Below are 21,805 nucleotides of genomic sequence, written 5' to 3'. Positions count from 1 at the left end.
TAGACCATTGTATTGGTATCAATACATGTGTCACCGCCTGAAGGTGGTATTGCACGGAATTGGACGAGATCGGAATTGCAGACGATTTTTTTCCTGATAAACATGCTCCATGAAGTACAAGTCAGAGTGCCCCCTCACACTATTGATGTATGGTCGCAAGTGACCCCTCTGGGCCCAAGTCTGCTCCATTAACTTATCCGCAATGAAGGACTCATCCTCTAGCAAGTCCCACACCGGGGCACAATCCTTCACCCAATCCAAGGAACCTTTGGAGGATTGGTCAGGTTGATCCAGGCTCCAATGTCAATGTGAATGGGGGAGTGCACCTCCTGGTGTCGCTTTTGATCATCTTGCTCCCTTGAGGAACGTTAGTGGGAGGCTTGACCCGGAGGCTTGGGCTAAGTTGGGCCCTTGTCCTTGGCACTAACAGGGGGAGGAACCCCCATCGTGTCCTTTCCTATGCTTACCTCGAACTCCTTCACTGGGGGAATCTTCCCCTCACCATTCTTTGCTCTGCCCATAGTTGGGACAATCTTGCTTGCCCCACCTGCAGTTAGGGTGGCCTTGTCACCAGTAGGGGTCCCAGTGGAGCCTGAAACCTTCTTGTCCTTCTCCTGAGACCTTTTAGCCACCTACTCAGCCACCTAAGCCATTCTCGCCTTAGAGGCTGCTATAGCAAGTTGTTTGGGGTCAATCTGTAGAAACGCAACCCTAAAACGATGCAGAAGATAATGGAAAAACAAAACAAACAATGCACACGGAGTTTACGAGGTTCGGCAAGGTTGCCTACGTCCCCGGTGAGATGAGATCCTGCTTCACTGTCAATGGAGAATAGGGTTACAGCGCTCGTCCTCACACCTCTCAGTATTGCTTGCATTACAGAGAAAGAAACCCTCACTACAAATATATAGCAAAGATCCTGCTTCACTGTCTAGGTGCTGCACCAGTACTCCTTGGATTAAACTACGACGGAATACAAGACATCATACACCAACACAATCGTAATGTTCACCACTATAAAAAGAAATCCGAAACTAATGTAAAAGGAAGAAAAAGGGTCAAATGTAAGGAAAACAAAGTCAACCAGACCAAGCCCTCACCCTCTTTGGGAACTTGACTTAGGTCCCACTCTCAAATGAAATCCTCGTTCTATAGCCTTTAGACGTCTACAACCTGTATCTGGATGGTTTAAAACTCGTCCACCATGAGGGAGGGGACACAGTTGAGCCTCTTAAGGTAAGGCTCATACCAGGAAACCTTGAAAGGATTCCTCGACATCTCTGTAAAAAAGAACCGATCCTTTTAGTTCTTCACCGATGAGGGCATGTGATCGAAGAGTTTCTTGGTCCTATAGGGCCTCTTCTTATTATGACTGTTGAAGTAACACCACCTTGAATGGTGTTTCTTTAGAATGAAGAAATAACAGAAGACATTCACCCCCACGTCCCACTTGATCTTCGACACAAAGACCTTAAAACTTAGTAGAATCCACCAGGAGTTGGTATTAATTGGCCCGGAGCAATTCCTTAGCAGTCCAGGGTCGAATAGACAAGTTTGGGGATAGGGATCCTGAGGCCACTCTATAGCACCACCTCATAGAGCACTACCTAGTCTCCATTTGAACACTCTTCCCTTTCATCAAGAACTCTCATCGCAACATAATTTGGAATCCCGAAATGCCCCCTCATCCGGTTCAAGGTTTTCATGGCTAGGGTACTCCATACTGTACTAAAGACTTTCTTTTCCCCAAAGGTGGATGTTGACCCCTCACCTTTGGTGTCTTCATCGCATCCCTCATTGGAGTCCTCGGTGTCCTCCTTCTCAATGTCTTTGACTGACTTTGCCTCGGCATCCACTATCTTGCTGTTCTCGATGCCCTCTGCCTTGGCCCCAAGAACAGGGGGCATACACATATTTCTAACCTTGGGCTCAGCTCTAGCAGAGCCGACCTCACTAGAGTTGGTACCAAAACCACTGCTTGACTTTGCTTTACTGAACATGCGTTCTTTATAGGTGAAGAGGCTATCATCACCTTCAGCTCAGGATGAACAGCCTGACTGTCCCGGGGCCTAACTACGGGGAGTGGAGGTAGTTGTTCCAGCATAACTTTGCCATAAGTAATCACTCCTTGGCGAGGAGGGCCTTGGCTAGAAGTATTAGGGGAAAGAGTAAGAGAAGAGCAAGTTTTGACCATAATTAAAATAACTTACTAGTAGGTACTGAAGACGAGTTGAGCTAAAACTTGAACGGAGCCCACGCCAAGGATCTCTTATGACCGAGCCAAACAAACCATAGTTCAGAGATTCAGAATAAATGAGTTAGATGGGGGGAAGTATCCCCCTATTTAAAGGACGAGAGGCGGTGTAGAGCACTACTCCCTAAACTAGATTTATTGATCGGTTGGTTCGGTTTGGTCATGTAGGGTCCGAGCCGACAAGGGTTGATGTAGGTACCCTATAGTATATGACCGCAAGGGTGACATCAAATGCAGGATGATCGAATAAGATTGAACTGGTGCCTGATGTCATTCGCATGCCTAAGCCATGCCCTTATATTTATTATAAGACTATGTATGAGTATGGAAGGTATGTTATCGTATTGGATAATGAGAACTTGGTCCATGACAAGTGGCAGGAGTGAGATATGCATTAAGAACCCATTTCCCACCAAAATATAGCAAGATTGGCCTTATTTTGGCCTACTGTGGGTTGTCACTGGTGGGTGCGACCCCCCAGTGTGACCCACCTATGGGGAAACGTGGGCCCCCAGTAAGCCCAACTTGGGTGAGTATGCGTGTTTCAGGTTCTCCATCGTAATAAAATTATGTGTGCCTGATATAACAGGCTACATCACTCGACATTGTGATTTAATGCGTTTTGGACCATAGAATGACAAAACCAAACAAGTCTTAGTAGATATTTATAAGCCAAGGTATAAATAGCATTTACTCCTCTTCCTCTCCCATTTATGATTTCAACAAGATTTTGGTGGAGAGGAGTAAAGAAGAGGGAGATAAGAGGAAGGAGAAGAGAAGGAAGAGGGAAGGGGTGTTCCCCTTAATTTTCTGAGGCTGTGTCTTACCTTTTCATTGCCGGAGTAGTGATCGACACCTTGAGATCTGCATATTGAGGTAAGTAATGCCATAAACCTTTGGAATATAATAAAACCCTCTTGTGTATAGTCAAGTCAAAGGGTTAATAGAAACCTTATGTGATTGCTTGAAGGTTTAAGGAAGGAAACTAAGATTTGAAAGTATTTTGGTGACATTTTGAGTTGGGAAAGAGGATCCTAAGTTTTTCGAGTTTCTTGAGCTAAGGTATTATTTTGTTTTCAAAAACTATGATTGAACTTAGATCTATGATAAAATCAGGTGGACGAAGCCTAAAATGTGTGAGAAATGAGGTTGGAACTACCCCTTTTGATTCCCAAGAGGTAGGATGAAGAAGAGAAGAAGGAAAACTAAACCGCCTAAACACTGGTGGGTAGCACCGGTGGGTAGCTAGACCCACTAGTATGACCCCCCAGTCATACCTAGGTTTAGATGCCTATAGGCGGGTAAGATCGGCTGGTACCTAGACCCATCGGTATAACCCACCGGTCTCGCCTGGGCTTTGGGATCCTACCAGCGCGTAGGACCAGTGGGTACCAAGACTCACTGATAGCACTTATCGATTTTGGGTTAACCCCAGGGTCCTATCAGTAGGTAGGACCAGTGAGTACCAGACCCATCGGTAGCACCCGTCGGTGTGTGTCTGAGTGCTATCTGCCTAGCCAGTTTGCACAGGTGGGTCCTCCTACCAACCTGTATGACCCACCTTTAGTCCAAATGAGCTCTGCTTGAACTTAAACTCATCAACAGCCTCTTTTGCATTATTAAGCACATTATGACCATATCTTTCATCATTTTATGGTCCCAAAATGGATGTATTCTAAGTTTGTTATTTGTATTAGGTTTCTAGACATTCATCTTCATACGTCGGATCTTACCCATATTGTGTGAGCGTATTCTCGTACAAAAATAAGTAAGTAGGGAGACGACATTAATTTTATTTTGGAAGTATTTATGGCATCATCTTCATTGCATATATATTATCTTGACATTATAAATGCCATTCTCATGCATATGCTTGACTACTACTGGATGCATATATGAATTGTCATGTTGAATCGTTACATTCCCAAATACTTGCTTCTTGCTTTGAATCATGAGTATGGATATATCGATTATTAGATTATGATGATGATAGTTGTGCATGTATTGAATAGCTAGATTAGATGTTGTAGTTAGCTTGGAAACAAATGTATTGGTACACTGTGGAATGAAACACGGAAGTACTATGCAGTCGTACTATCTCATATAGAACCATGTGGTTAGGATTTAACATTCCCTCGTGCTACGACCCTTCCCAATAGGTGTTCAGGTGTTGGGTTATCACTGGGGGAAGCATCAATCGTGGACCGCTATGGTGGTTTGAAGTAAATCATGGTTGATCATTAAGACAATTAGAAACCTTGGTGATACATTCAGAGGGCCAATCGTACTGTATTTATTTTCTACTGTGGTTCGGCTATGATTTACTTTTCTACTGTGGTTCGACCACGATTTACTTTTCTACTATAGTTTGGCCATGATTTACTTTTTCGAATGCTCACGACTGACTTTCTCTGATAACCCTATGGGTGTATCATGTGATGGAGAACTCCTCTCGAACCCGGGGTATACACACACTGTGGTTGTGAGTAGCACGTAACCTATAACTTAGTAATGTTGCTTAGGTGGATAGGACTAAAATGAATCTTATGCTTATAGTATTATTTAAATTTTAATTGCTTATGTGAGTCTTTCTTTCCATTTACTGAACTAGTGAGCTCACCCCTCATGTACACACCTTTTTAGATGATTTTACAAGATTCCTGATAAAGGACAAGTGTCGGGGTCCACCGACGAACCTCCAGTGGGGGATTGGTGGGTCACAGAAGGATTTGATTACAGAGTCGGATGCCCGTACGAGAGTTGTGTTGTGGGACAATAGTAGTTATCATCAAACATAGTTCTTCTTTTGATTTTTTTAGTATATTCCCCTTTTTGGGCTCTCGATAATTAAATTATTATCTTGTAAAAATATCATGCCTATGGGCCCATATGTAAATATACTATAAAAATATCATACCTACGGGCCCATATGTAAATATACTATGTATAAAAATTTGGTATCAAGAGTAAGTGGAGAAATTATAGGTATATACATATGATAAGACTTCCGTTGAACTACATTATTATATTTTCGTGTTATTTGCAGCTTGCTGTGTTGTGGTTACTGTATCACATGATCCTGGTGGTTTTAGGTTACCCGGAGGGAACCCGATCACCAATTTGGTTCCATATGAACGGGGCGTGACAGGCGGTGTATTCTACAGCCCAAATTCTTTAGGATGAACCGCCACAATTAGGGACAGTTTGTCTCCTCAAGGCATAATGACACGTCAATGCCATGTGGCACCAAGAGTGGATTTCGCGTAGAAAAAGCAACGCATGATGTACAAACATTAAAGGAAGGCTTGAACCTTGACCCAAAATTACTCTGAAGAACTGACCCAATTCTCTAGAGGGGGGTTAATGATGAGCCAAAATATGACCACGGCTTAGTATGTCCAGGGCCGAGCTCTTGGCTCGACCATAAGCTCACTGAGCAGTTGGCTTAGCTAAAATACCCTCGAGCAGTTAGCTCGACCAAAATGCCTCTAAGCAGTTGGCTCGTCTAAAATGCCATCGCACCTTCGCCTTAATCACAGACCAATTTAGTATGCACACAACTCACTCATGAACAGGTCAACACTTGGTTCCTACATTGAAGGGCAGACATTTGTGGCCCTTAACGCACAAAGAGTTCCACCAGCACAAAACTCGAAACAGCCCACACAAGAAGGACCCTGAATGGCCACGATAGAAGGGAATATTCTTAGGACTACCACGGGTGTTGGAATATTGCACAAGATCTTCATAAGAGTCAAAATATCCCAAGGATCTCAGAGTCACCCCCTCGTAGGAATGTGCCCACGGGTGAGTTAAATCCTCAAGCAGCCACGTTTGGACACCTATAAATACAAGGTAAAAATAAGCAAAAAGGGATAGAAAACTTTTATGAGGAGAATATATTTGAGAATTACCTGTTACTGCTTTTCTAACTTAAGCATTGGAGGGTTTTCAGCATCGGCCCAGCCCGATGCCCTACTCACCTTTTTCTTGGAGGTTCTTTAGAACATCAGGGGTAGCCATGAACTCCTGCTGGTCAAAATTCATTGCATCAATGATCATTCAAGAATGGTGTGGGTGATGTTCTTGAAACACAAGTCAGAGGCTTTAGAAAGATTTAAGATTTTTATAAAGCAAGTTGAGAATCAGAAAGGAAAGAAGCTAAAGTGTCTAAGATTTGACAGAGGAGGTGAGTATAGTTGGGATGAGTTTAAACAATACTGTTATGAGGAAACAAACTTCAGCTCTAAGAACACCCTAACAAAATAGTGTTGTAGAGAGAAAGAACAGAATAATCAGGACATGGCTAGAATAATGTTGGTAGAGAATGGCAAGTGCAAGAAGTTCTAGGAGGAGGTAGTTCTAACTGCAGTGTACATCCATAACAGGTGTATGTTGAGACCTCTTGAAAGCAAGACTCTATATGAAATCTGATTTGGCAGAAGGGCTCCAAGAAGACACTTTAAGGTCTTTGGTAACAACTGTTACATCAAGAACACAAACCAAGATTTGGGCAAGTTTGATGATAGGGCTGATGAGGGTATATTTCTAAGCTATCTACTTCAAGTAAGGCCTATAGATGCTACAACAACAGAGTTGGAAAAATTATAGAGAGTGCTAATGTCACAGTTGATGAAAAAATGGATATTCCTTCTGACTCAAGAAATGAACTCCTAGAATTTGAAGATCTTGATGATGAGAATGACTTGGTTGACAGTAGACCCAAAAGTAAAGATGAGGTTGATGTTAAACAAGCTAAGGAAGATTCCGATGAGCAGAGAAGACACAATAGAGTTGATCATTGGTGACCCCATTGTAGGTGTTCAAACTAGAAGAATGTAGATCAACACTTACTCTCTTCTTTCAAAGATTGAACCAAAAACTGTTGATGAGGTAACCAATGATGAGAGTTGGATGAAGTCTATGAATGAAGAACTTGATCAGATGAATTTCACTTGGGATCTAGTCCCTAGGCTAATTGACAAGAATGTGATTAGTACCAAATGGGTTTTCAGAAACAAAATAAATGAAGATGGTCAAGTGGTGAGGAACAAAGAAAGACTTGTATGCAAGAGGTATGCTCAAGTGGAAGGCATTGACTTTGAGGAAACTTTTGCTCTAGTGGAAAGACTTGAGGCTATCAGAATGTTCTTGACTTTATTAGTGTACAAGGGGTTCAAGGTCTATTAGATGGATGTCAAATCAGCTTTTTTGAATGAAAACTTGGAAGAGGAGGTTTACATAGATCATCCAGATGGGTTTCAGCTGAATGAAGACCACACTCTTGTGTGTAGATTGAAGAAGGCCTTGTATGGTTTGAAACAAGCTCCAAGGGCATGGTACTCTAGATTGGACTCTTACTTATGCAAGTTGGGTTTCATAAAAGGCCTAGTGAATAGTAATCTCTACATCAGAACTGAAGAAAGCAGTCAGCTTGTGGTGGTTATGTATGTAGATGACATCATCTTTTAGGGTCACAAAGATGAGTTGTGCAGAGATTTTACAATGATGATGCAAGATGAGTTTGAGATGTCCATGTTGGGTGAACTCTCATTCTTCTTGGATTTGCAGATCAGTTAAAAAATAGAAGATATCTTCATATCTCAGTTTAAGTATGTGAGGGAGATGCTGAAGAGATTCACCATTGAGGATTGTAAGCCAGTTAGTACACCTATGATGACTGAGTGTAAGTTAAGCAAGGAAGATGACTCTCCATCAGTTGATCACGTACACCTCGTACAGGTCAATGATTGGTAGCCTATTATATCTGACAGCTAGCAGGCCTGACATCTTATAGGTTGTGTGCATAGTAACCAGATTCTAAGTAGGACCAAAAGAGACACACGTGGCAGCAGCGAAGAGAATTTTCAGATATCTAAAGGGGACTAGTGAGTTTAGGTTATGGTATTCGAAGGTCAAGAGCTTCAGTTTGTGAACTTTTTCTGATGCAGATTGGGTTGGATGTGTGGATGACAGAAAAAGCACCAGTGGTAGTGCATTCTATTTGGGAAATAACTTGGTGGCTTAGCACAGTAAGAAGCAAGAGTCAGTTTCTCTTTCAACGACAGAAGTAGAGTATATTACAGCTACATCCTGTTATACACAAGTGTTGTGATTGAAGCAAATGTTGAAGGATCTGAGTGTTAAGGTTGAGCAACTAGTGCACCTATATTGTGATAATACAAGTTCAACATATCCAAGAACCCAGTGATGCATTCTAAAACAAAGCACATTGCCATCTGGTATCATTTCTTAAGAGACAATGTGATGGAAGGTGAAGTAAGGATGGAGTTTGTTCTCACAATAGAGCAGGTTGTTGATATATTCACTAAACTGTTTTCTAGAGATCAATTTGAGTTCCTCAGATAGAAGCTTGGAGTAGTGATTCTTCCCAAGCACTTAGGGAATTGGGAGAGGGGGAGCAAGTTGCTTGATGTTGCTACCCCCATATTGGACTCAGGGGGAGTCCGTTGGTTCCACCCTTTGTTATTGTTGTCAAAGAGGGAGAGAGTTACTCATCAGAGTCTTGGAATGTATATGTGATGAGGTGGTTGTGAACAACTCCAAAGGGGGAGAATTTTATTTTATGGTTGTGCTTGTTGGCAACCAAGCTACATGGTGGTGATGATATGGCCAGTTTAGGTGACATGACTGAAAATGATGATGTAGTAGCATTCGGTATCACCAATGAGATAACAGAGCCATATGGTGTGCATAGAGTGGATTCTTACATCCATGGTAGGTGGTATAGGTTTTCGTGTCGAAATTAGTAAAATTGGCTTATTTATGCTTAGGGGCATTTTTGACAGTCAAAATGACATTTTTGAAAAATTGTTTCTTTATGAAAAAGATATATTGTAATTTATCTAATCCAACGCTTCTAATTTTGTCATGTTTCAATATCATATAAAGAAGTTACGACATCCGCAGTCAAAATATAGCTTTATGGCAATTGTGGGTAGTTTCGACATTGAAGATGAATTTTTTGGAAGAAATTTTCTCCATGTAAAGATATGAAAAAAATCAGTCTTTCCAATGCTTAAGATTTCATCGTGTGTTGATTCTGCATGAGGAAGATGCAACATCAAAAAAGGTATAGGGTATTTTGGTCATTTTACATGACTGAGAAGGACAATCGACTCTTCTAAAAATTTATAGAGCGTTGAGTCATGGTTCCACCGCCTTTTGTTTCAGCTCAATTGTAGTTTGTATGAGAAATTTATGAAGGTTTTCATGGAGTTGATTCAAAATGCCAATTTGGAAAATCCCCAGTTGCTCTCGGTGTTGGGTGGATTTTTCACATTTTATTTTTGAAATTTTAGAGGTTTTTGCGAAATTTTTAAGAGTTAAGGCTGTGTGGGTGTTTAACACTGAAAATATGAAGGCAGGGGCTTATGTGTATATAAGAGAATCAAAGGGATCCTTAATGAACGACTTAGATTGAGCCATGTTGGTCAGATTTAGATCTGACGGTTCGTGCAAGATTGTACTAACAAGTAACACTGAAGATGCTTGCACGAGGCTTCTCATTGGTAGAGTGAATTGGATGTAGTGGAGTGGTGCTTCACCAGATCAAGCACAGCCAACGTGTGATGCACGTGCATGGGTGCACCAAGCTTGATTCATTTCTCTTAGATCTGATTAGATCTAAGTTAATTGAAGCTGAAATCTACATCAGCTTGAATAAATCTAGTTGTACTTTACGCTAACTCATCTAATCGATGAGCAGCGACGTGCCTGGCATTGATGGCTTGTGTCAGCGTGCATCAGACCTGCATCACCTAACATCATCGAGATTCCAATCTTGTGGTTTTGCTATTTTGTCTGTTATTTAAATCTAATGGCTCAAATTACAAGATGATGTTGATCCTTAGCCTACGGCCAGATCTGCACCCCTATTTCGCACGCCTCCAACGTACACCATGCCTATGCTCTAAAGCTTCTATATCTAGCTTTCTAGTTAGCCCAACTTCAAATGGCCATAACCTTTTAACCATAAAACCAAATAACTCCATTCAAACTTGAAACTTCTTCATTTTTTCAAGCTCTACACATTGGCAGCAAGAAAAAAAGGTTTTGAATGGTGTAAGGCTGCATGTTTTGAGAGAGAAGCTCCCTTCTCCATTAATGGTCATTGAGAGATTTTCTAAGCTTCAAGTGAGTGATGTGTGCCCATTGAAGGCTGATTTTGTGTTGGTGAGCTCTATTAATAGAGTGTTGACTCTAAGCTAAGAGAGAAAGAAAAAGAAAGGGAAGCGAGCTTGAGGATGTTGATTTTATGCTTTTAAAAGTAAGAAGATAAGGGGAAGAGAGAAGAACAAGGGAGAACTTGTCAGTGGAGGTTTTAGTGGTCAGAGCAAGTTTCTAGTCATCCCAGGCAACCGATTGTGAAATTCTCTAACATTGGATTTACATTATATACATTTATGATGATATATATATATATATATGTTAGGGTTAGTTGTGGGATGAACTATATACATGCTAGGTTAGTTGTGGATAAGCTGTAAGCATATGCTAACTACTTGTGGATTTATATGCTAGGCAGCCTTGACTATAGGACATTGATATAAGCCATAATTTACTATATTTCTATATTGTGTGCTTAGTGGGTGCTAGACACTAGATGTGAGTGCTACACATTGTATCGGCATTGCAAGTGTCATCTCAGTTTCGACTTGAGAAAATTGAATGTGGGTGTAGTTAAAAGTAATATATTGAGTAAGTACAAAGCCTTTACAAGCACTATTCTTAGAACGTAAGAAAATTTTCAAACATTATAAAAATCCTATGTTGTGGGTGCTTGTTGTTTGCATTTTATATTGAAGTGCGTTGAATTCAGAATGAGTGTGCACACTTAGAAGTGCCTATGAGAGGCAAAGTGTGCATACAACTGTGTGCAAATAGGGATAGGTACATGTATAGATATATCAGGGCTTGCTTGCTTAGATATCAGACAAGTTTTTTTTTTTTGGAATCGGACTCACTGATTCACCCGCCCTCTCAGTGGTTGTCGGGTTACAATAAGGTCCGAGTTGAAAGTTGGACCTTGAGGCCAACAAGCTAGAGGCTCAGACCTAAGGTTACTGAGCTAGAGGCTCAGCCTTAAGGTTACCAAGTTGGAGGTTCGGCCTTGAGGTCATCGAGCTGGAGGCTCAACCTTTAGATTGCCATGCTAACGGCTTGGCCTTGAGGTTCCAAGTTGGTTGGCATCTTGGTGTAGCAGTTCCGAGATGCGTGCACTCTTTGGCTCATCAATAGCCAAATGTAAAGTTTGGATTTTTGGCTTCTTCAATGGAGGTTGAAGTCATTTAAGATGCACTGCTTCTTTCAAAAGGGTTGACGATTGCTTCTTTGGTCATCACGTTGGGCTATTTGTCTATGATTTGGGCTTTCTTTGAAATATAGGCTTCTCTTGATTGGGCAAGAAGATCTGTTGTTGAGGATACTATTAGGTTTACTAGCGATTTTACTTTTACTCATTTGTCTTCATGTTACCTGTGACTTCGCTAAAAGAAATCCACTCTTTTAGCTTCTTGCGGTTTTAATTTTTCTGTATCTTGGGTAAGTGTGTCAATTTTGAACCAAAATCGAAAGCCAAAACCTGGACCAAGTCGAATAGAGCCGAATCGAATCGAACCGAATAAATTTGGTTCTTATTCAGTTTAAAAATTAAAATTAAAATTAAATTTGGTTCGATTCGATTTCAGATCTACATCAAGAATTGTCGATTAGAACCGAAACCGAACCGAAGGGCTATTTAAATCCAAAATAATGAAATATTAATGGGTATTGATGAGTGATTGTTTTCAAATTTTCAATATGTCACCATCCACTGATGCTTTTTACCAAAATAAAAAAATTATCCACCAACTTACCTGTCCCTTATCATTATTATTAGTTATTAAAATAATATAAATTTAAAGAAAGCAGAAAAAACGAAGGGAGAGTACAGTGAGAGATAGAATTGGGAATGGAGAATCGGGAATTAGGAATCGAGAATCGAGAATCGAGAATCGAGAATCTGGAATCAGGAATCAGGAGGAGTTCGTCCCTTCCCAATGTACTGAATGGTGAAGCAATTTTGCCCCTATGCCTAGGAACCGAATTGGAACCGATTCCAAATCGAAATAGTTCGGTTCAGTTAAAATACACATTAGCAAAGCTGACTTGGTTTTCGGTTCATGCTAGCAAACTTTTGAAACGAATCAAAACGAATAATCAGAATCAAGCTGATTGACACCCTTAATCTTGGGTTTGGCATTTTTATTCACTTTTTTTTTTTTTAATTAATATGGATTGTAAATTTTTTTCTTAAATAAATGTTTCTCATGCGCTGATTTCTTTTAAGAGGAATTTCTATCACTTCCCTATATTGATCCTATATTTACTCAAACTTTCTATTTCAACTTCTTTTTCCTACCTCCCTTAAAAGTAAGCATCTCTCTCCTTTTCCCATAGTATTTTCATGTCAATTGATTTTATCTTTTTATGTTGGGTAATTGTATTATAATTTCTTACAAAATATAAATTACAATATAAAGCTTTTCCAGTAGAAACTATGATGTTGTAGTGTTGATCCTTAGCTGAAATGAGATGAGGAAGAACTTGAAATAGATGTTGAATCACCACCACAACAATTGAAGAAGTTTCGAACATAATTGAGGTTGAATCACACTTGTAGTGCTACCTTTAAGGTAATTGTTGCCCTCTACCTCCAAGATACAACAACCTTTCACTAGAAGATGAGGCAGATCTTCTAGTCCCTTTTTAGGAGCAAAAAGCTACAGCACAATGACCCCCCTCTAACCTAAACAAGACTTAGAGAAAATAGAAAAAAGAGAAAGACTTGTATGGTCACAACAAGTAAAAATTGATGGAATATCAATGTGTGAATGTGTGTCTCTGCAAGGTATTTAGTTGGGTTTATATAGATCCAAAACCACCCTTGCACCCTTTTGGAATCCCCAAGAGTGACCTCCAACTAATGGTAAGTTAATTAGAGAATAATGTCATATGGAGATGAATTGGGAATTAATTCAACCCAATCAATTCTCTTTGCCCACTTCTCCACTCTTGGTAATGGTCATGAATGGAATTTAGAGCTCTCATATGGTGTGATTGACAATTTTGTAGCTCACCTCCCCACTCATGGTAGTGACCATGAATGGACTTTAGGGCACCCATATAATGACAATGACCATTTACCTCCATTTGGCAATAACCTATGGTATGGATTAAGAATTAATTTCATAAATGAAATTAATTCCAATCAATTCTCTTTTCCCACCTCTCTACTCATGGTAATGGCCATGAATGAACTTTAGGGCTCTCATAAGGTGTTATTAACCATTTTCCACTACCTTAACCCCAAGGGTCCCACACCATAATAAGACAATCAAGATACATAAAAATACTTCCTTTTGAAACTTAAATATAATAAAATAGATATAAAATCTAACAATCCCCCACAAGTTTCAAACGACACGAAGGATACATGTACTGTGACTATATTAGACACTATAGGACGCATCGTTGTAGGCGTCTTTAGAACTTAAACCTACACTAGGTCTAATGATCCATACTACAGAGTACGGGTAGAGTCAGACTCCTTGAACCGTTCATTATTGGTGTAACTAACCAACTTATCAACCACATCCCATAAGTTAACTTTTTGAGCTACCTATCATATAATCACTTTGGACTTTTGAATCGATCATGTCCTTTATTTTGGACTCATGAATGTTTAGAGAACTTGCCTATAAGTTCTCATCGATGAAGGCCACACCCTCTACATTCACTTCGGTTAGTCCCCGATGTGCACCACAATTAACACACCCCCACATTTCTTAGGATTGGACTAATTAAGAGCTTTACTGCTCAACATTTCTCCTTGTAGTGGTACCGCTATCACCATTTATATCTTGGAATGAATACTTAAATAATTTTTCATACCATTACTTTGATGCCTGTTTCAATCTATATAATGATTTTTTAAGTTTACAAACTTTTTGCTCTTGTCCATTTACAATATAACCTTCTTATTGCTTTATGTAAATTTTTTTCTCTAAGTCTCCATTTAGAAATGTCATTTTCATATCTATTTGATGGATAATCGGGTTATGTATTGACGTCATTGCTAACATAACCCTTACTATGACAATTCTAGAGAGTAGGGTAAATGTATCAAAGTAATCAATATTAGACTTTTTCCTAAACCCCTTGACTACAAGTCTAGCCTTGAAACGATCAACTAACCCATTACTTTTAGTTTCTTTTGAAATATTCACTTGGCTTCCAAAGTTTTGAAACCAATTGGTAAATTTACTAATTCTCAAGTATTATTCTCTAAGATTGAATTTAGTTCACTCTTCATTGCCCCCTTCCAAAAGACAACATCCGATAATGTAATAGCTTCTTTATATGTAAGAGGAGCCTTGTCTACTAAATAGACAAGCCACTTATCATTCAAATATTTAGGTCTTTTGAGTCGCTTGCTCATCCTTGATTGACTTCTATCAGCATTACCCAATTTTTGACTGGTAAACTTTTCATTTGACTCTATTTCCCTGTAAGTCAATTAACTATCCTTACTTGTAGGTAAATTGGACTTAAAGGAAAATATATTTTCAAAGAACTCAACATCCCTTGATTCTATTATGTTATTTGTTTTAATAACATCATTCATGACTTTAATCACTATGAACCGGTATGCAGTACTATTTGCAGCATACCCCAAAAACACACAATCACATTTTTTTTGTCCTAATTTTCTTTTATTAGTATTCGATAATAGTACCTTAGCCAAACAGCCCCAAATCTGTAAGTGTTTTAGACTTGATTTTCTTTCAAACCATTTCTCAAATGGAATCATATTAGTCTTGTTATGTTGGATTCTATTTGATAGATAACATGCCGTTAGCACGGCTTCCACCCACATATCAAGTGGTACATTTTAACTCAATAAGAGTTCATCATCTCTTTAAGAGATCTATTTTTCTTTTCGGCAACCCCATTGGATTTCCGTTGGTATGGAGCGGTTGTTTCATGGATAATTCTATTTTCCTCACAAAACTTTTCAAGGTTAAATACTCAGTCCCTTTGTCGGTTCTAAGTCTTTTAACTTTCTTATCAAGTTGATTTTCAACTTCCATTTTGGTAGATATAAATGCCTTTCCGGCCTCATCCTTTGATTTGAGTAAATAAATCATGGTATACTTAGAGTGGTCATCTACGAAGGTTATGATATAGTTGTTTCCTCCTCTAGACTCATATGACTTATAGTCACTCAAGTCACTATAGATCAATTCCAAGAGATCATTCTTTCTATCCATAGTTTTATGAGATTTTTGAGTTAACTTTGCCTCTACATAAGTTGTACATTTGTTCACAGGGGGTTCCATCTTATTGGTGATCATGTCTAACTTGCATAGTTTGGTGATATACTTCACATTACTATGACCCAACCTACCATGCCACAAATCAAAATAATTAATAGGGACAACAATGTAAGCAGAAGAAGTACTAGCTTTCTCAATTACAATATTTTCAATGCTTAGTACAAATAACCCCTCACTAAGGTATTCCTTCCCCACAAATATATTGTTCTTAATGATAACCGTCTTATCACTTTCAAAAACTAATTTAATTTATACTTTATTAAGCAAAGGAATTGAAATTAAATTATGCCTAATGTCCAGCATATGGAGGACATTGGTGAGAACCATAGTCTTCTCTGAAGTGAGCTTCAACATTACTTTTCCTTTTCCCATAATAGGGGCACTTTAAAATTACATTTTCGTCTCCCATACTCATGGAATAAGAGGAGAATATCTTCAAATCACCACAAATGTGTCTTGTAGCATCGGTATCCAATACACAATCCTTTGTTTTTTAACCAAATTTTCTTCTATGACCATAGCTACAAAGATGTTGTCTTCAACTAGGTTCACATTTTCAGATTTTTTTCTTCTTAAATCGACAATCTTTCTTGAAGTGCTCTGGCTTAACAAGTGAGTTTCTTCTTCTTAAAAGAAGGTTCATCAAAGTTTTGATGGTACTTTATTTTTCTTGTCTTGTTTGTTGGTTTCTACCATGTTTGCATTTAAGCGTTTATCCCTAAGGTCTTTTTCACACTTGTCCTTGTTCTGATTCTTTTCCTTAATTTTGATCCTTACAACCAACTGGTTCAAGGTTAACTCCGTCTTCTTGTGTTTCATTGACAACTTAAAATCATCCCAAGAAAGTAGAAGTTTTTCAATCAAGGCACCGGTCACAAATTCTTCTGGTAGAACCATTTTTTTCTTTTGCTAGCTTTCCAACCAAGATTTGAAATTGATCGATTTGGTTCAAAATGGTGTCACTATCTTTCATAGTAAAATTTAAAAAGTTAACTACCAAGTACTTCTTTGGGCCAGCATCCTCAAGAGAGTATTTATTTACCAAAACATTCCAAATTGAATATGCATACTCTAATGAACTATACACATGGTATAAGTTATTAGATAATGCATTCAAGGTTCGATTTTTACATTGGTAATTCGCTTGAATCCAAGCCACCCTTTTGCCCTCCTTTATAGAATCATTACTTTTTTCTGGCATGAGTTCAATCAAGGCAAATACCATCCCAATCTGGGCTAATGCAAATAATAATATTTGCCTCCACTATTTGAAGTTTTGACCTCCAAACTGCTCAATTTTGTCAGATTCAGTGACAATCCTCATCTTATCCAAATTCAGGATAAGATCAGTTACCGAGGGGATAACATTGATGGGAATTGAATCAATGGTGGATAAATGAGGAATCTCCTTACCATTGTGGCTAACATAAACCCCACCTCCTTAGTTGTTGATTGTTCCTTCAATATTGATGTTTGAAGGATCTCCTACGTTGATAATTCTATCGACGATATTATTGTTCGAAGCATCACATAGATAGTGATTGAATGACCATCATTGTTGTTGGGGTCATCACCTCTGTTGAGGGTTGCATCTCCAAGATCAACCATGGGATCTTACAATGATCAATTACCTTAAAATTATCAGATAATTATATTACAATTTCTTACAAAATATAAATTGCAATACAAAGTTTTTACAGTAGAAAATATGATGCTGTAGTGTTGATCCTTAACTGAAATGAGATGAGGAAAAACTTAAAATAGATGTTGAATCACCACCACAGCAACTAAAGAAGCTTCGAACAGAATTGAGGTTGAGTCACACTTGTAGTGCTGCCTTTAAGGTAATTGATGCCCTCTACTACAAAGAGTTGTTCTGCATCTCTACCTCCAAGATAAAACAACCTTCTATTAGAAGATGAGGCAGTTCTAGTCCCTTCTTAGGAGCAAAAAGGTACAGCATAACAACCCGCCTCTAACCTTATACAAGACTTAGAGAAAAAAAAAAAGAAAAAGACTTGTGTGGTCACAACAAGTAGAAATTGATAGAATGTCAATGTGTGAATATGTGTCTTTGCAAGATATTTGATTAAGTTTACATAGATCCAAAACTAACCCTTACACCCTCTTGAAATCCCAAGAGTAACCTCCAACTAATTGCAAGTTAATTGGAGAATAATGTTATATGAACATGAATTGGGAATTAATTCAATAAATTAAATTAATCCCAATCAATTCTCTTTGCCCACCTCTCCACTCTTAATAATGGCCATGAATGAAATTTAAGACTCTCATATACTGTGATTGACCATTTTCTAGCCCACCTCCCCACTCATGGTAGTGATCATGAATGGACTTTAGGGTACCTATATAATGACATTGACCATTTACCTCCATTTGGTAATAACTTATGGTATGAATTAAGAATTGATTTTATAAATAAAATTAATCCCAATTAATTTTCTTTGCCCATCTCTCCACTCATGATAATGGTTATAAATGGACTTTAGGACTCCCATATGATGGTATTAACCTTTTTCCACTCCTTTGACCCTAAGTGTCTCACACCATAACAAGACAATCAAGACACATAAAAATACTTTAGTTTGAAACATAAATATAATAAAATAGATATAAAATTTAACAATTTATTTTTACTCAATTCCTTAAATTGCGTGACTTATATCAACCACCCCTTCTTTGCAGACATCGCTAACTCCATTCTTATTCTTACCGTACAAGATCACCCCATCTCTATTCTTCCTTCTCCCTGCGTGGCAAATTTTTGTATAGCGGTGACAGTAATTGTTTTTTTAAGGTAAAAATTGTTCATTTTTTTCAATATAAGCCGGAGGATGGTAGACCCACTATTAGATAGATGAATAAGATTCTGTTGGGGGATATAGGTTTGATAGACATAAATATCTAACAGATTCATACCAAGGTCCTTTACACTCGTCTCTTCCGCACGCCATGGACAATCCCATGTGCAGAACATAGGCGAATTTATATCCTTTGGTTCTTTTTTCATTATTTTTGGAAACAATTATGAAATACCCAGTGATGATCCTTTTAAGCACATTTTTTTTTTTTTTTTAAGTTTTAACGTAAATTATTATTAATCTACAATTGTTGTCTCAACGGATTCGACAGGTTTGAAAATCAAGGGTTCCCATAACACGAAACGCCTATTTTAATCTGCCACGTCAGATAATGCAAAACCGATACCACCTTATTGACCCAATAACTGTACTTGTCTTTTGACGTGTTATGCCCCTATTGGCGACATTATTGGTGACAGACGCCTTCGCATCAAATCCTCTGCGGCATGTTCACCTAATGCTCCTGGGAATCTCATTGATGTAGGTAGTACGGAATAAGGAATTCTTCTCAGTGCACTGATTGGAGTATCCCGCTTGGGTGTATGATTATTGGACACAACCACAATTCGGATCCCCTAGCTGTGCGTACTCCACGTTTTCTTATCTGGGCACTACAACTGCCCCATCTAAAAAAATCCAATAAGATAGAGAAAGGACTGTATTATCCTATTCTAACATACTCTTGTGTACGCCACGTGTAATTCAGTCCCAAGCGTATGCGTGCACTTCACGTTTCTAATTATAGGAATTGACTGTTATACCCTCGTATCCTCCACGTGGACGGAGAGTGTTTTACCTAAAAAACGAATAAAGTAATATTTTCCTATGGAAACGAAAGAAATAAAAAAGTCCAATATATACGTGTAGGGAAGAGGTGTGTCCACGTGCAGACAGCAGATTTCCTATCGCGTTTCAAGGAACACGTGTCAAGTTCCTAACAATAGACGACGCGTATGCACCAAAAGCTGAAGCAGTCGCTAGGTAATACCAAACGCATTTCTCGGAACACGTGTCCTTTTTCAAACAAAAATCGACACGTAGTCGTTTAGATATCTTGGATCCACTGAAAAGATATTTTCGAATCCGATCCCGGCTGCACGTGGCGTACGATCATCCACTCTCATCCAACCTTCTGACGGTCACTGTTACTTATTCCATGTGACATTGTCACATTACGTCTACGCGGCAATCGCTTTTCAGTACGAAGTCTACTATATGGTCAAATCAACACACGTGTCCCATGGTCCTTGACTGATATGAAAATTACAAATCAAGCATCACCTACTCGACACGTGTTAGTTCTTGTCTAGACATGTATATATATGATCCCTGGTCGCACATAACGCCAGCTGAAACATTGTGGGGTGGAATAGACCTGTTTAGTCGATTAGCTTAGTAGAGATTGCTTTGGTTGCTCCCCGATGAACGTTAATCAGAGGTCTAGACCCAACCCGGCGGGTGAGGAGGTCTCCGAGTCAGGTGAGTCAGGGATCTTGAACGAGCGGATACTCATGCTTGTGTTCGAGTCCATCAATTGGGATCCGCACCTGCTATGTCGCACGGCGTGTGTAAGTCGAAAGCTTCACGCGTTGGCAAAGCGTCTATTGTGGAGACAGCTCTGCATATCGCGAGCGCCGCGTATGGCGGTCACATTGGTGAACGGCCTGCCGAACGGTCATCAAGTCGGAGGTGGGTGGCACGTGTTAGCGAAGCTACTCTTCTTCTGCGGTGGGTGCGAGTCGAGCCGGCATTTCCGAGTCAACCGGTCATTACCGGGTCACTTCTCGAAGACTTCCCGGTTTTCGAAGACGTCCGGTCGGAGCTTCTTGACGAAGAAATGTAGAGAGGATTTGCTGTACGTGAGTGATCCTTGCGAGCATCCAATGGAAGGTCACCAGGAGGATTTGGGGGTTTATAGAGGGGTATTTCGGGGATTTAGGAGATCGAAGACTAGGGATTGTTTGATCGGACGGCGAGTGGAGCTTGAAGAGGGGGTTCGTTGTCCTTACTGTGGCGCACGCGTTTGGAGTATGACGACGGCTAGGCTTGTGCCGAAGAGCGCGTGGAGGAGACTTGGATCCCATGATGGAGCGTTGGAGTATTTCGTGTGCGTGAATGGGCACTTGCACGGCTTCTGCTGGCTTGCGCCTCTATCGTCCGATGAAGACAATGAAGACGATGATCATGAAGTGGACGACAACAGCGATGATGGGTTCCACCAGGGTGTTGGTTATCAGATGGATATAGAAGGTCTGGCGGAAGGGAGATCGATATCGAGTTCTAGCGGGGAGAAGTTCGAGGATGGACCCACTAAAGTTTGATTGGTTTGGCCATCGGGGACCTTTCAGTTTTACTTGATGCAGCCGTTTTTTATTGGTGGACATCGTAGACTGTAGGTCCCACATCCTAACACTGACGAAGTCGTAGTTTTACTTCATTATTTTTGGTCTACAATACACATCACTAACAACCTGTGGGTTCCACATTCCATGTTGGAGTGCATCTGACAAGGTACCAGTGACGTGGAGTATGCTGACGTGGCAAATCTACATTTGGATTTAGACAGAATGCTAGATTTGTTTTAACACACAACATAGAAGGTCGATCATGGAAAGCAGAAAGCTTGTAGAATGTGGCTAGCTGCTGTGAGTGTGTGGGGCGTGCGTTTTTCTTCTTTTTTTTTTTTTTTTTTTGGGTAGAATGGGTGTGTTTTCTTGTATATGTGTGTTTTTTTGTTTAAATTAATCTTATGTCTTTGTTTTCAGAAAGAGATTAGTGTTGTTGGGCTCAACAATTTTTTTGTTTTTTTGCCCTTTATCCGTTGGATTCAACTTTTTTTTTTTTGATGAAAAAAGGAAAAGATATGGAAGTTATATCAAATAGGGAAATAGTGAGAGACACAGTGGGTGATAGCTCATGGTATACCAGTGGCACACTCAAATCTTTTTCTTTTTTTAAATAAAAATAAAAAGTAAAGAATTGGCTTTTGAAGCGCAGCCTTAGCAACCAAGCTTTTATTTTTTTTATTTTTTTGTTAACCAAGGTGTTCGGGAGCGACCAAGCCCTTAAAAAAATGAATAGCAAGGCTATCAAAAGTGTCCCATAAAAGCACCTTATCTAAATAATAAAATAATTCTAAGATCTGGCTCCTCTCCATATAGAGCATCGCCGAGGGAATGACTATAGGGCTTGCATTGTTGACACCTGTGAAGATCCGACAGTTAAGATTAGCTTTTCTAAGAAAAACCACCCATGAGAAAGATGATAGT

The 21,805-nt window shown here is 39.4% G+C and overlaps 1 protein-coding gene across 1 annotated transcript; it reads left to right on the top strand.

Moving 5' to 3' along the window:
- Positions 1-19,890: 19,890 nt before the first annotated feature.
- Positions 19,891-21,304, top strand: LOC122092053 (EID1-like F-box protein 3). The gene has a single exon (XM_042662361.1). It carries the CDS (start codon positions 19,958-19,960, stop codon positions 20,855-20,857), a length of 900 nt encoding a protein of 299 aa, XP_042518295.1. The 5' UTR covers positions 19,891-19,957; the 3' UTR covers positions 20,858-21,304.
- The last annotated feature ends 501 nt before the right edge of the window (positions 21,305-21,805 follow it).

The sequence above is a fragment of the Macadamia integrifolia genome, chromosome 10, assembly GCF_013358625.1.
Source record: "Macadamia integrifolia cultivar HAES 741 chromosome 10, SCU_Mint_v3, whole genome shotgun sequence".
NCBI classification, from domain to species: Eukaryota; Viridiplantae; Streptophyta; class Magnoliopsida; order Proteales; family Proteaceae; genus Macadamia; species Macadamia integrifolia.
This window is presented reverse-complemented; position numbering and strand designations above follow the sequence as displayed.

Bases quoted from the DNA above. Each gene is read 5' to 3' on its own strand.
- LOC122092053 (XM_042662361.1), top strand. From the start codon at position 19,958: ATGAACGTTAATCAGAGGTCTAGACCCAACCCGGCGGGTGAGGAGGTC.